The sequence below is a fragment of the Acomys minous genome (genome assembly GCF_964271855.1).
Source record: "Acomys minous genome assembly, chromosome: 16".
NCBI classification, from domain to species: Eukaryota; Metazoa; Chordata; class Mammalia; order Rodentia; family Muridae; genus Acomys; species Acomys minous.
In genome coordinates this window covers 25,658,223-25,672,737 of record NC_140498.1, presented here as the reverse complement: position 1 = coordinate 25,672,737, position 14,515 = coordinate 25,658,223, and the positions used below count along the sequence as shown (strand labels likewise).

The following is a 14,515-nucleotide window of genomic DNA, read 5'->3' as shown; positions in this document are numbered from 1 at the left end:
TTTTTCATGTCCCTGTTTTCTGTGAGAAGGACTGAGAGAATGCTGTTTTGGCATAGACAACTCTGACCCATTTTTTGCATACCAGTAGTACTGAAAGGCCAAGTATCAGAAAGAACTGATAAATGTAGCCATCATGGCCTATGAGGTGGCTCTCATCAGCTGTTCTTGCTGCGGCTTCTCTTTTGTCTCTTTTGTAAGTTTTCCTGGTCAGTCCTATCATCACACAGCCAAGCCACTGCGTGTCTCCTCAGAAGAGCAATCAGGGGCTCATGTAGGTGACTGAGGAGGACACAAGAAAGGTGGTTGATCTCCTGACATGTAAAGACATTCTGTCAAGCAGACTTAGCCTCACGGCAGCTGGGCTTCAGGTGTGTAAACAGAGACTTCTTAATTATACAGGCCATGTCGATTAGTGTGACCTGAGTGTTCTCAAAAAATTAATCACTTTCCGAAAAGCTTAGGAGTGTGGGCATAAGCCTTTAGAAAACCTGGTACAATCCTGTTTTTTGTCTTTTTTAAAATAATGGATTTCCTCCCCTGAAATCCCTAGGCTGTGGTTAAGGTAGCATATTTGCTTAAATACAACAGTTGTCACAGGCTTCATTTAGTTGTGATGGGTATGGGGGAAGAGTAAGGAAGGAGAAGGGGGAAAATTGGGGCCAGACACAGTGCATGGCACAGGGAGCAGTCCAGTGTCGCTAAATGAGCCCATTTCTCTATCTTGATACTAAAAAGTTGCTGATGTTAAGGGGCCATGTTAAAGCCATGTCACAGTCTGGCTTTTAATTGACAGGAGCCAGACAATTCAAGGCAAAGACTGAAATCCTTAGCCACCTCTTTCCTTGTTGGGGCTGGCAGATGAGAGCAATGGAGGAGAAGCAAGAACTGGGCTCATGTTGTCATCCTAGTAGAAACCATAAGACCTGGAGACTGACGCAACATATAAATTTTCAAATTCATCTTCTCCCCTCAGCAAAGTTTTTTTGATAGGCTATAACTCTGCGTCTGTATAAAGATGCTAGACCTATGACAACGGTATATATGAATATAGATGTAAGATATAGTCTCTCATTCATGGGTGCAAGCACTCAGCAGTATTTATTAGAGTGCTAGGTGATAAGTCTGTAATGAGGAATGCAAAAGATGGAGTGCTTGCCGTAATGAAACTGATATTTTGATTGGGGATTATTTTAGGGCAAGAGTAGCTCCTGTAACATGAAGGCCAAAGAATATCTAATAGCTCATATATAATAGGTATATGCTAAAGTTCATGCTTTGAAAGAATAGATTTTTTTCCCTTGAAATGAACTGGGAATATGACAGTCCCTGATTTTATGCCATCCTAATTCCTTAGAGTCTTCTTGTCTTCATGGAAGCCAGAATAAGGGTGGAGGATGCACTGAAGGAAACTCATGTCTTTGGATTCTTGGCTTAGAAATAATCATTGTCAAGCCTGCACATTTTCTATTGGGAAGTAGCCAGTCACATGGCCACTGCAGCCACAGGGAGATTTGCCAGTGCCTCATGATACAGCCCAGAAAGGAGAGAAAGTGAATGAAGAAGGAAGGAGTTTCCATTAGCTGTCACAATGAATATACAGACAGATTAATAGTTGTAAATATTTGGAAATTACGGTTATTGCCCTAAGAACGAGTCAGGATATTATGAGAGAGCAAAAACAATCAACGGAGTTGGAGATGGCATCCTACCTTGAAACATGTGATCAGGGATGGTGGTGTGTAGGCTTAGGGCTTCATTTCAGCAGCACACTCAGTCCTTTATATTAGTGGATTCTCCTTTTGGGGAGTCAACTACTTGCAGGTGGAAAATATTTGGACAACCCAGCATCTGTGCTGCCATGTGTAAAATTCTTTTGGTCAGCATTCCCCAAATATGCAGTATGACATATCATTCTCAGATTTCAATATTCTAAGTAGAGATCACTTAACTATATGGGATAATGTAGTGCTAATGCAAAATAACAGCATTTAAAAGGAGCTCAGCATTCTTGTTGTGAGGGGGGAAGGTGACATCTCTCTGCCAGATACTAAGAGATGATTATGTTACATCATTCCTGGGAAAGCCCAACAAGGTCCTTGAGCAGAGCAAACAACAAGAACAAACTCATTTTATCATGTGTAAAATTCTTCCTTCACTTAGTCATTTGGATAGGGGATAAAAGAAATCATTAGGTTATTCATCCCAAATTTCTAACCAAAAAAAAAAAGGTGTTTTCCCCCCAAAAAACTGATGACATAGATTATGACATGAAAGGGGAAGTTTTTAAAGTGAATCAGTAAAAAAAAAATCAGATAATTTTGTCATTTACTTTAAATCAGTTTACTTTAAATCGTTTACTTTAAATCAGTACATTATATGCTGTTATAGCATTCTTAAAATACACACCCAACCTCTAGGATGAAACAGAGTGCTTGAAAGTCACTTATTTAAAGAAAGAAGCATTCTCTCTTTCCCCACCTTCCACTCTCTCTCCTTCAGATGTACTTATATCACACTGACAGATAACACATCTTACAATTAAATTCTTTCCCAGCAGAATGCTGGGAGCCTGAGCTGCCTCCCCCGCCCCCATGCAGAATAATTTCAGATGTGCTCTGCTGATTAATTATACTGAAAGCAACTCTAATGAGAGCTTCAGAAAACAAGATTAATTCATGAAACCTGGTCAAGCATGGGGAATCATCAACTTGGTCTATGACATCATAGGAGCCTTCTGGACCAATCTGTATCTTGACACACGCCTTGTTCTGAGCCTTGGCACACAGTAGCATGCATCTCTGAGAAGGAATCCTTGGGGGATGTGATTTGATGAGAGGTGGATGTGCACTTAGCAGGAGTAGCTCCACATTAAGTATGGATACCTTAGAAGAAATTGTAAAATGTAACCAATGGTAGTTGTGAAGTGTTTGCATTGACCAGTGGCTACCTATGGTTGTTATTTCTGGGAATCATATAGCCAGGGGAACTTTCTGACCAAAGCTAGTCTTCTGTTTTTTTAAACATATAATTGAGCAGGCTCTGGCTGTATTTCAGATAGAGCACTGAGTCTCTCACACAGGCAATCACACTTGGTTCTCTCTCACTCTTGCTCCTGTTCACCTTCCTCCACTCTAGCGTATTGACCTTTCTTCTCTTCTGTCATTCGTCTTCCTTGAGCACACACCAGTCGTTCCCACCTTCAGGATCTTGCCCCTCACTCTTTGAACTCCTGTGAAATGCTGCTGCTGCTGCTGCCGCCGCCTCCCAGGATACCTAGACACTCACCACTCGGACCAGATAAGATGTCACATCCTTAGAGAGACATTCGTTGATAACAATCAAAAATAGTTATTAGCTATGACTCCCTTTTCATTTTTTTCCCCACAAATGTATTGATCTTAAAATTAGCTTTTATTGCTCATGTTACTGATCCTTTGAACTTTCTCTTATGTTAGGGGACTAAACCCTTAGAACTAAACTAATAGGAACTAAGACTTTTGCTAGGAAATTACTCTGCATTGTCCATTGCTACTTCTCTGGCATACAACAATGCCCGATGCAACGCATGTACAGGGCAGACTCACAGCTCATTCCTATGTTTGATGTGCTTGTGGTTACATACTAGTAAGTGATGGGCTTGGAAATCTATTAGGGGCTCTCTGATCCTGGACTCCTGGCTGTTGACCAGAGTTTCCTTTGCTTGTACCTCATTTCTATAGAGACATGCCATGTTCAAGTGTGCAGAGGGCACATAACCGTTCTCTGTTTATCTCCCTGAGTAAGCACAGAGTACCAGTGAAGTACCAGATGCACCATCAGGAGTCATCAGGGGGCATCAACACTCACTAGCAAAGGCAGGAGCCGATCTGGTTGCCAAAGCTCTCCATCTCCCGTACAGATAGAAAGTATCTGCTCTCATTCCCCCTCTTCAGCGAGAGTATAACTTTGCCTGAGCCTCTGGTGGAGATTTAATTCTCTAAGATACTTTCTGTCTCCAGCCCGTTCCACTCTGTTACATCCTGGAGGTTCACACGTCCCCCATAATTTTTAATGACTTATTTGAGATCTTTCAACCAGATAGAAACTAGCAATCAGGCACATTTCTGAGAATATCTCATTCCTTATCAGTCAAGGATATTTTAAAGGACGAAGTTAATGAAGACCTAACGGCTGCAGACCATTTTTATGTAAATAATACTTAAGCTGTCATCAGGCACCTCAAACTGGCCCATTTGGATTGGAAGAAACCAATGACAGGGTAGACTCAAGGCAGGACTATACACTATAGTGAGAGCAAACTCTCTGGAAAGCTGGAAGCTTTGCTTCAGGCTCATCTGTGCTCTTTGTCCTGTGGCTTTGAGGACACTTAAAAAATATTCTAGTCCTTAGTTTTCCAAGCTGTAAAATGAAGTGTTACCCAAGTTCACAGTGTTGTAACTACTTAGGATTTGTTGCCAGATTTTTTCATAGGAACCTTTGTGATGGATGCCATTACTTTTCAGTCTGATGGTATTGAGAGAGAGAGAGAGAGAAAAAAAAAATCAAACGCTCTCCTTTTAAATGATTCAAATATAAAATTGCCAGTTCAGAGATGCTTGCTCACAGGCATGACATTAGCAGCATTTCCAGATGGTGTTACTGAATAATAGCTAGCTGTATGCTGCCTTATTTTAAATTTATTATTTCATTTATGATCATTGTGGGCGTGGGGGTGTGCACATGAGTGCAGGTATCTGGCTCTGAGGCTGGAGGCATCAGAGTCTCTTGGACCTGCAGTTGGAAGCAGTCATGGGTGCTGGGAAACAAACTTGGTTCCTCTGCAAGATCAGTGCATGACCTCAACAGCTGAACCCTCTCTTCCGCCCTAGTGCAGCCTTATGTTGGATGTGTTTGGCCTTTGCTTTCTTTAATATCATTCCTCTTTACTATCCTTGAAAACTCTTAGTTGGAAGCCACTGGTTTCTGAAGTCTCTGGCACTGTTTTACCAAACCTGTTCAGAAGTAAGTTGAACAGTGTTTTGAAGAACATACAGACTGTTTTGTACAGCGGGGTGAGGTTTGCAGAAATTACTCCATGGAAGTTCTTATATGTAACTATAATGCCGTTACCTTGGTATCCCTGTAGTGTGATACATTTCTTGTAGAGTGCCAATGCCAATTTGTCACCACTAACTAAAGCCCATGGTTATTGCAGGCTTCTCTTTGTATTGTATGTTCCAGAGATGGTGACAAATATGGCAAAGCTGCTGTGTATCCAGCATCACACTATTATACAAAATAGTCTCACTGTCCTGAAATTCTGTCCTCTACTGATTCATGCCTCCCTTCCCCCAGTTCTGGCAAGGACTAATTTTTTTTTTTTACTGTCTTCATAGCTCTGTTTTTTGCGGAATGTCATTTAGTTGGAATCATGCAGTGTATAGCCTCTTCAGATTGGCTTTTCTCCCCCATTTAGTAATATGCATTTAAGATTCCTCCATGCCTTTTTGTGGTTTGACAGCTCATTTCTTTTTATCACTAAATGATATGTCATTGGAGGGATTACTAGTTTGTTTATCCACTCACCCTTTGAAGGGCATCTTGGTTGCTGATGTCTTATATTTGGTTGAAATTTTTTTGATGTAATTGCAGGCACACACTCTTGGTCTAAGTAGCACTGGAAGATTCTCATGTGCTCTTTGACCAGTCTCCTTCAAGTCTTGTAACATTATAGAGCAATATTACAGCCAGGATAGGGACCTTGACAGCATCTGCCCATCTTATTCAAATTTCCCTGAATGTGCTTATACTCATTTGCATGGGGATATTTTTCAGTCCTATAAAATTTCATTGCAAGTACATAGGTTTGCCTAGCTCCTCCCATAGACCTTACATTGGGCATCTCCCTCATCATACAATGCATCGTACCCTCACATTCTTTCTAAGTGTCCAAGTTCCCTTTATTGGGTAGTTACTATTCACATTGAATGAGGACCCACCTCAATGGTATCATTTAATTCAGTAAAAGCTTTCTCTGGAAATCAAAGCTCGGGGACTAGGGATTCAACACATACATTTGGTACTGATGATGCTAAAAACTTTAACTCCTCTTGGACCTGGCTTTTATTTTTCATTCTGCACAATTCTTTGGAGATTAAACCCACTGTGTCAATGGTTGTATGCTTTTTTTTTTTCTTCCGGTGTAGTATCCCATGAAATGCTGCTCAGTTACTTTTTCATTCCTGGGCTTTAAGTCACTATTCTTTCAATACCTTTGTTACTGGGCTGGGAGAGATGGCTCAGTGGTTAAAGCATTTGCCCAGCAAGCCTAAGGTTGGGAGTTCAGATCTCCAGAATCCCATGTAAATGTAGGGCAATAGGCATGGCAGCTCATCTATAAGGCCAGCTGCAGAAAGCAGAGACAGGGAAGAGCCTCGGAGTAAGCTACTTAGTAAGAATAACTATATCAGTGAGCTCTGAGCTTGATTAAGAGACCCTATATCTCAGTGAGTGGAAGAACTGTTGAGGAGTTCCAGTGTTAGTCTTCGGCTTCCACATGCACTGGAGTACCCACTAAAACAAAAGCATGCCTGCACACACATGCACACCACACACACTTGTGAAAATTTAAAAAAAAAAAGGAGAAGAAATATCTGACGACTACGTCCACAGATTAATACGAAAATCCAATGAGCTGAAACCCTAGTGAAAGAAGCCATAAACCAAACCAACTGCGCTAAATATTTCCTTCTATGGCATTACCACATGTAACTTACACATGTAACTTTGAAAACAAAGTTTATAACTTTTCAAAATTAATTCACTGGAATGACACACTTACTAAGAAGAAAATATGAATTTGCCAAAGATTATGAATTTAAACTTCGCCAGTGCTTTGACACCATGTGTTTCCTCTGGTTTTATCCAGTTTGAGAAATGCACAGAGATAGGAATTTTGAGCCTTGTATTGGTCATAATCTCTTCCTTCATGCAAGCCGCTACTTCTGTGACTGTGATCTTCCACTTACCATTGAATTTAGCAGCTTGTGTCTCTTTTTTAAAAAATCTGCTCACGAGACAGAGGTTATGCTTCATGAATCTTAGATGATATAGTTAGGACACACAAGGTCTCTTGTGTGACAGGGAGTGAAGGACAGCCTGAGAAGTGACAGAGAGGGAGAACAAACTAATGATGGAATTTTCTAGAAATCCTTCCTGGGGAGAGTCAGTGGAAAAATTAGACAACTGAGATGTCTGGTCTCAGACTGTTTTTTTAAGCAGTGAGGTTTGACTTAGTGTCTAGCTCAGAATGCAGCAAGCTAAGATGGAGATGTCTTCTAGGAAATGAAATTATTCAACCCAGTAAGAGGGACGATCCACTGGAGTTCTCAATTGTGTCTATTCATGTTGTGAGCGCAGGTCTTTCAAATTAGGAGATCCATAGAACATCGGGTATATCCCCTCTGTCCTCTTGTTTTAAATACCAGTTTCTTTTGGGTCCCTTCAGTGAGGGTCAGGAGTCATTGTGTCAGGTCAGGTTGATCAGTCTAACACCTGTTTTGAACTCTTCAGTCTTACCCACAGAGTGAGAATGCCTCTTCTGCTAATGATATTCTTCAAATGCTCACTGAGGACCGGGATCCAGGCTTGCCACTTGGACGAACTTACCTTCATAGAATTAGCCTTAAGAGTCAGAGGCTGTTCTACATGTCATTGGGGTGTCAGGGACTCTGCAGAAAGGGGAAGTTCACCTTGAGCTGATGGCGAAAGTTTCATCAGTGAAAGAAGACAGCTATTTTGTGTGTAATCCTTCCGAATTCTAAAGAGAGGGAGATAATCATAACAATCACTTCTGGGGTCTCTAGACCCAGGAAGGAATGCACAAGGTCAGTTTCAGAACTGTTGACAACAAATCAAGAAACTAAAACTATAGTGTAATTTCTCAAGAAAGCTACAGGTAGTCACAGATCTCGTGTGCCCCCCCCCTTTTAAATGGCTCTTTCAGCATAAATTCAGCATGCCTAAAGACACTGTTATGAAAAGCCATGCCCTTGCACACATTTCATTTTTAAAAGACTTCTGATTAAACATATACATATGTCTAACCCTAAACCTGTATTCATTTCTCTAGATGCAAACTCAATCTGTAGTTGGTCTTTGTGAACACATCGTCACAAGGGATTTCAGAGCTATTTCAGGGGAATGCCGTCCAATAGAACCCTGGAGGGCTTAAAATAATGTGGTTGTCTTGCCTAGTGCAGTAGCTACCAGCACTTGAAGTGTGGCTACTTTGACTCAGAAGTGGAATGTCTAATTTTGCCTAGTGTAAATGTCAACAGTCACACTTTTGGACAGTGAAATAATAGAAACTGGAGGGCTTGGTTCCAACAGACACAGTAAAGTTGTAGATACCAACATATTCCCTCTCTCCACAGTCCCCGCCCCCCCGTCTAGTTTTTCAAGACAGAATTTCTCTGTATAGTCCTGGCTGTCTGGAACTCACTCTGTAGATGAGGCTGGACTTGAATTCATGGAGATTTTCCTGCCTCTGTCTCCCAAGTGCCCCTTTTCTCTGGGCAGTGGGGTGAAAGGGGAAATGAAAAGGAAGTGTGGGTGGTTGAGCCCAACGGGGAAATAATTTTCTATGTTTCTTTCTTTCCTAAATTCAAGAAGTGTTTTATTGACAAAATTTGTACAGGCTGAAGACTTACCAAGTCTGCCTATCCCTTTACCTGCCTCTATTTGGCAGCAGCCTACTGATTCTGTGTTGGACTATGGAGACTCTTTGCCTACCCACTACCACGGGTTAGCTTAGAGTTAAATTCCAGCTGCTCTTTTTCATCTCACAGATGATTTTTAATTTGCTAGTCACTCGTGGGTTAATTTCAGACAATAATTTATTTAAACCTTTCCCAGTCACTTCCAAATTGGAATGGGAGGATATTCCTTGGGGCTTGGGGAGTTGTTCCATGACTTTTTGAGGGGCATGCTTACTAGTTAGTTCCTAGAATATGAAGCACAGAGACCATTTAGTCCTCACTGTCCAGTTACGGCTGAGCTTGCTGTTGAGTGGCCCTGTCACCCAGGTGGCTATGTGGTCTTTCCTTACCAAGAAAAGGAAAACGTATATAGTATAATTTACTTTCTTAACAGGTTTGGTGGCAAGGTTTTTTTTTTTTTTTGCCATTTTATTTAATGCCTGCAATTAGATGACAGTGTTTTAAAAAGAGATGAGATATTTTAAGTCCTACTGTCGGTAGCACCGGTGTCTTACAGGTGCTTGGTAGCATGCCACTGCTGTCTTCTGTGAAGACAGACATAACCACTTTCCATTTCCTGACACTAGAAACAGACACTGTTTGGGATTTCCTTTTATAGCTTGTTTAGCTAACGACTCCAGTGACCACTCAGTTGTGGTTATGTAGTAAATCAACATTTCTTTGAAAAACCCAGCTGTTATGTAATTTCCAGTGTCTTATAAAGCCATCTCCCTAACTAAAAACGTGCTCCTGTTGTCCGATTTATACTGGCACTGCATGTGGTAGTTTTTGAAAATAAATAGACCATTTTCTTTACTTCTTCCCTTACTCTCTTCTTTTAAATGAATTGGGGATTGATGAGGGACAAGCACCAGCTTCAGACCCTGTCATACCTGGTCAGCTAGTGATGAGTATACAGAGAGCACACTGCCAACCTTTCCATTAATCCGTGCTGTTCCCGTGTGAATGACTTACTCTAGATGGAATTTTGACTGACTGAAGAGAAACACACTGGGTCTGCAGTAGCTTCTGAATTGTCAAGTGTGTGTTTTAGTAGGATATTAAGATCTACCCTGTGAACCATGTGTTCATAGTCTGTGGTTTATGCCTGCCTCTCAGGAAAAGGACACTTGACTTATTTTGCCAGGAGGCTTTCTTTTGGATTAAAACGAAGGCCAGTGGGATGTTAGTTCAAGGTAGTGAGTACTTTGCCATTTAGGGTTGGGCCAAGGTGGCATGCTTTCCCCTCTGATCATCAGGCAATGGAACCATGGCATTGCCCAAGAGTCTAGACGTCCATGTCCCCTCAGCCAACTTTGAGAAAAGGCTGCCACAGGCCTAAGGTCACATTATGTGCCAAGTTTTGTAAAAGCCATTCACCTCTTCAGAGGCTAATGCCTCTCAAATCTGAGAACAATTAAATCGAGAGTCTTCCCAAGCAACTGGGGAATTGAGCAAAATAAATCAGACCGGTTCCGATTTTGCTCAGGAGGCTGGCCTCATTATAAGAGCAGATCTATTAGCCCTCTCTTGCCATTGTCTTTCATTTCTCAAGTGAGGTGATTCTAATTAAATTAATCTGCATGTCAATCTATTGGTGATCAATCAAAGAGCCCCAGGTCTCTCCTATGCTGCTGGGTGCTTGTGGCTGACAGGGGCTGATAATGGAGGAAGAAATAAGCTGGCGGGCAAAGTTAATTAGTCAACATAATAGGTGGATTAAACAGGAGCTGGCTGATTGCTGTTTCTCGTGTCAAAGCATGAGTTGGGAGCCAAAGCTGCGATTACAGACAATTATTATATTTGGTTGTAAGAGGTCACATGAATAAACATATCTCTGTGGGGTTCAGTTTTAATCCCTCCCCCCCTCCCCCTTTTTTAAATATAAGGAGTTATGTAGGTCAGTTCTGTCCATTATTTTTAGTCAAAGTTCTCAGAGGCACTTTTCCTGGGCCCTTATGGCAGGCTGGACCAAGTCACCCTTAGATGTGGCCTGGGCATCTTGAATTGACATTGGGTCATTTCAGTGTTTTTCCTTTCCTTTCCTTCTTTGAAACAGATCTAAGACCCCTAATTAGTAATTTTTTTTTCGGGGGAGGGGGTGGGGTGACATCATGATAATGTCTTTGAGGGAGGTTTGGGTTCACTAAACTAACACGGGACAAAAAGAGTAAAATGTATAAGAAACTTCAATTAGACCCCTGGGAGAGGAAACACAAGTGGGCCCAGCTTCCCCTCCAACCCCTTTCATTTTCATTTCCCTATCTGCTTAACCCTGACACAGTAGGGAGGAGATATTTTAAAGATTTAAAAGACTTTTATTTGCACGATCTACTGCGATATCTACCTCAGTGTCTAAATTGAAGGGTAATTTAGGTGAAACACAGCCACCCTTGTGTAAAATATATATATATATATATATAAAACTGTGCTAATAAAGACCGCCTTGTAAAAATTATGGTTAACAGGGTACCTTTTGCTGTATAACTATAAACTGTGCAATTTTACTTAAAACAGCATCAAAAGCGTTCCATGCCGAAGACCCACTCATCAATAGCGCCTCTTGTTAGACATGTACAACATAAGCACCAGTTATTATGTGAAATAGCTGTGCAATTTTCTTCAGCTCCCAGCTGTTATTTATTTAACTTGAGTTTATTTCCCACCATGCTTTTATATGAAAATGCTCATTCATTTTTCCTCTCCTGTCTTTAGGTCGTGGTGTCTACCACTGTCAACGTGGATGGCCATGTCCTGGCAGTCTCCGATAACATGTTTGTCCACAATAACTCCAAGCACGGGCGGAGGGCTAGGAGGCTTGACCCCTCGGAAGGTACGCCCTCTTATCTGGAACATGGTAGGCGAATCATTTTCATTGGTTGGCATTGCTACTTTTAACTGTGACTTTGTGTGATTTCTTCATCCCACTGCACCACATTTCCTATTGTTACAAAATTTGAGTGCCCTGTTAAATACTACCGACCCTTTCTGCACTTTGACCTTGCAAAACAAGAAGCTGAGGAGTTAAAGGCAGGGGCATATCTTTTAAGCATACTCTTTTTGGTTGCATGCCTGACTGTCTTGGAATGCTGGTATCGCTTTCTCTCCATTTGGGAGAAGAGAGAGACCTGGACCATGGCTTTGTTTGGGGCTTCAATGTCTACAGAATGAGTAAATCCATAGGTAAATAGAGAAAGACATATAAACCCGCCAATGCATTTTTGTGACTGCCTGTTGATTTGGTTTGAAGATCGGGTTTAGAGCCAAGGGTACATATTCACCCTGGCTGTGGTACTTAGGCCAAATGTCCTTCCTCTGCCTTTAACTCTATGCCAACAGCTCCCTCTTCCTCATCATGTGACATAGTATATTTTCTGTAGGTTGACTTGGTCATGGAGAAATCACTACCACTGTAGACTGTGGGAAATCAGTAGTGCCTGTGACAAGACTGGAGGAAAGAGACAAAAATTGGTTTCAAGAAAATGAAGTGTTACTCAGAGGACATGTGCATTAGCTGGGTGTGCATCTAAGTAGCTCATTTGAGAGGTAAATTCATCTTTCCACCCACCCAAGATTCTACAGCATACCATCCACCACACTTTCTGTGCTCTCCTCAAATGAAACTCAACCTGCTTCTCTCACTCTCGCATTTCTCCTTAGCTAGTTCAGCAAGACTCTTTTGAGAACACTACCATACAAATTGCCATCCAATAGCCTGACTTTTGCTGTGGCCCATGAGCTATTCATGACATAATTCATAAAATAGAAAACTCCCTTCCCTGCCAGCATCTCAATTTAATAAACACACCCTAGTCATCATTTTTGCCTGTTCTTTTTTTTTCCACCTGTGCTTGAGGAATGCACAAACACTACGTTTTATTAATTAGCCCGATGCCATACCCTTAGAAGTTGCTCCCCTCACACCCAGTTTTATAGTCTTTCAAAAGTAAACCATCATCGTTCAAAAGCCGAGGCTCTATGTTTCATTAGTGCCGAGATGGATGGATATTACTTTTTGCAGGAGGCCATTTGAAACACCTGCTCGTGATTACATCCCCAGCTCCACGTCTGTAGGTAAAATTATTCTGATCCTTGCTTTACAGTAATGGTGCCTTCTTAATACCCTTGGAGTCACGGAAGGCAGCATATGACTAAAAGTGCTTAGAGGAGAGGTAGAAGAAAAATATGATAAATAATCAGCAGGCACAGTTTGGAGAGCCTGGGTCAGGGGTAAAAGTTGTTGCTTTGACTCTGGCTAGCTGGTTGCAGTGGAAGCTACCAGATCTGGAGACAGACTTAACAGTTCAGCTGGAGGTCTGTGGCTCATGGTGTCAGGGGACGCTCTAAGAACAGCTCCCATGCCCAGCTCCCATTTCTGCCCTCAGGAAAAGAGGAGAAGGCTGGCAGGACAGCTCAGTCAGTAAAGAGTTTACTCTAGAGGACCTGCTTTCACCTCTCAGAGACCACATTAAAGAGCCAGGTCAGGTAACGTGCTTATGATCACAACTATAGGGAAGTGGAACAGGAAGAGCTTAGGAACCCACTGGACAGGCAGCCTAGCCTACTTGGTGAGTTTCAGACCAAGAAAGAGAGAGACCTGGGGGTGGAATCTGAGAAACTATACCCAAGATTGTCTTCTGGCCGGCAAACACATATGCATGCACACACGCACACGCCCACACACGCACACATACCAGCACATATAAGAACAGCTATATGCAAATCAATACAAGTGAAAATAAATTTTCAAAGAAAATGCAATAAGCTCACGGATACCGTTCTACTTATCCCTGCAATAGAGATCCCAAAGTAAAACAACCAGCTGGGAGCGATGCCTCCAGTGGGCAGAGGTCAGTGACACTGTTTTGAAAGAGGACAAAGTCTTGAAGTAGGCACCAAATTCTATTCATTGTCTCATTCCAGCCTCTGGCTGACCCTGAACAAGTCAGGTTAGCCTTTAGGGTGCTTGGTTTTCTTTTTGTACAATGAAGTAGTTAGAGATAAAACATCAGGCCCTTTGCTTTGAGTAGGGGAAGGAGATATGGGTAAAGGAAGTGGGCTGGGTGAACGCAGTGAAGACTGGCCAGTGCTGCTTTAGTAAGCGCCTCTAATGGGTGGCCTGGGGGATATATATTCTAATTTGTCAAGAATGAAAACTCTCTTACTTTTAAACTCCTAATAACTAATTATTATCATTTAATATCTAATAATTAGTATTTAAACACAGACGGGAGGGCAAGGAGAGGAAGAGACACAGAAGAAGTGTGCTGCCCAGGCTAATCATTGAGGCCTCTTGATCTGAGTCATATCCAGGCGTCTTCTTAGTTCGGATCGTCCCTCTGACTGATGCACCAGCCAAGGACCATGCATGGCGAGGACCTAGACCCTCTGCTGAGATGTAGCAGATAGGCAGCACAGTCTCATAATATGGGGAGCAAGGGGCTATCTGTGACATGGATTCTGGTGGTTACTCATTCATCAATTCCCCTTGGCGGGTGGCCTTGCCAGGCCACAGAGGAAGAGGATTCAGGCAGTCCAGGTGAGACTTGACAGGTTGGGAGTCACACGATAGGGAGGAGGACTCCTCTTTTCTAAGGACTAGGACAGAGAGGAAGAGGGTTGAAGGGGGGAAGGTGAGACCAGGAGGCGATGAGGGAGGGGGCTACAAATAGGATGTAAAGTGAATGAATTAAAAAAAAACCGTATAGAACCCCCAAACAAACAGAAAACCCACACACCTTTGTTTACTGTGGTACTTAGAATAAAATATAAAACCA

At 42.1% G+C, this 14,515-nt stretch overlaps 1 protein-coding gene across 7 annotated transcripts in view; it reads left to right on the top strand.

Annotated features, from left to right (window-relative positions):
* The window catches only part of EBF1 (EBF transcription factor 1), a 395,401-nt gene that overhangs the window by 259,632 nt on the left and 121,254 nt on the right, over nucleotides 1–14,515 (top strand). For 5 of the 7 annotated variants that reach the window (XM_084763353.1, XM_084763352.1, XM_084763358.1 and 2 more), the window contains one exon: nucleotides 11,454–11,595. In XM_084763353.1, the coding sequence (XP_084619479.1) occupies nucleotides 11,454–11,595 (142 nt within the window). The remainder of the gene's footprint in view (nucleotides 1–11,453; nucleotides 11,596–14,515) is intronic. The other 2 variants (XM_084763355.1, XM_084763354.1) reach the window with 1 other exon arrangement.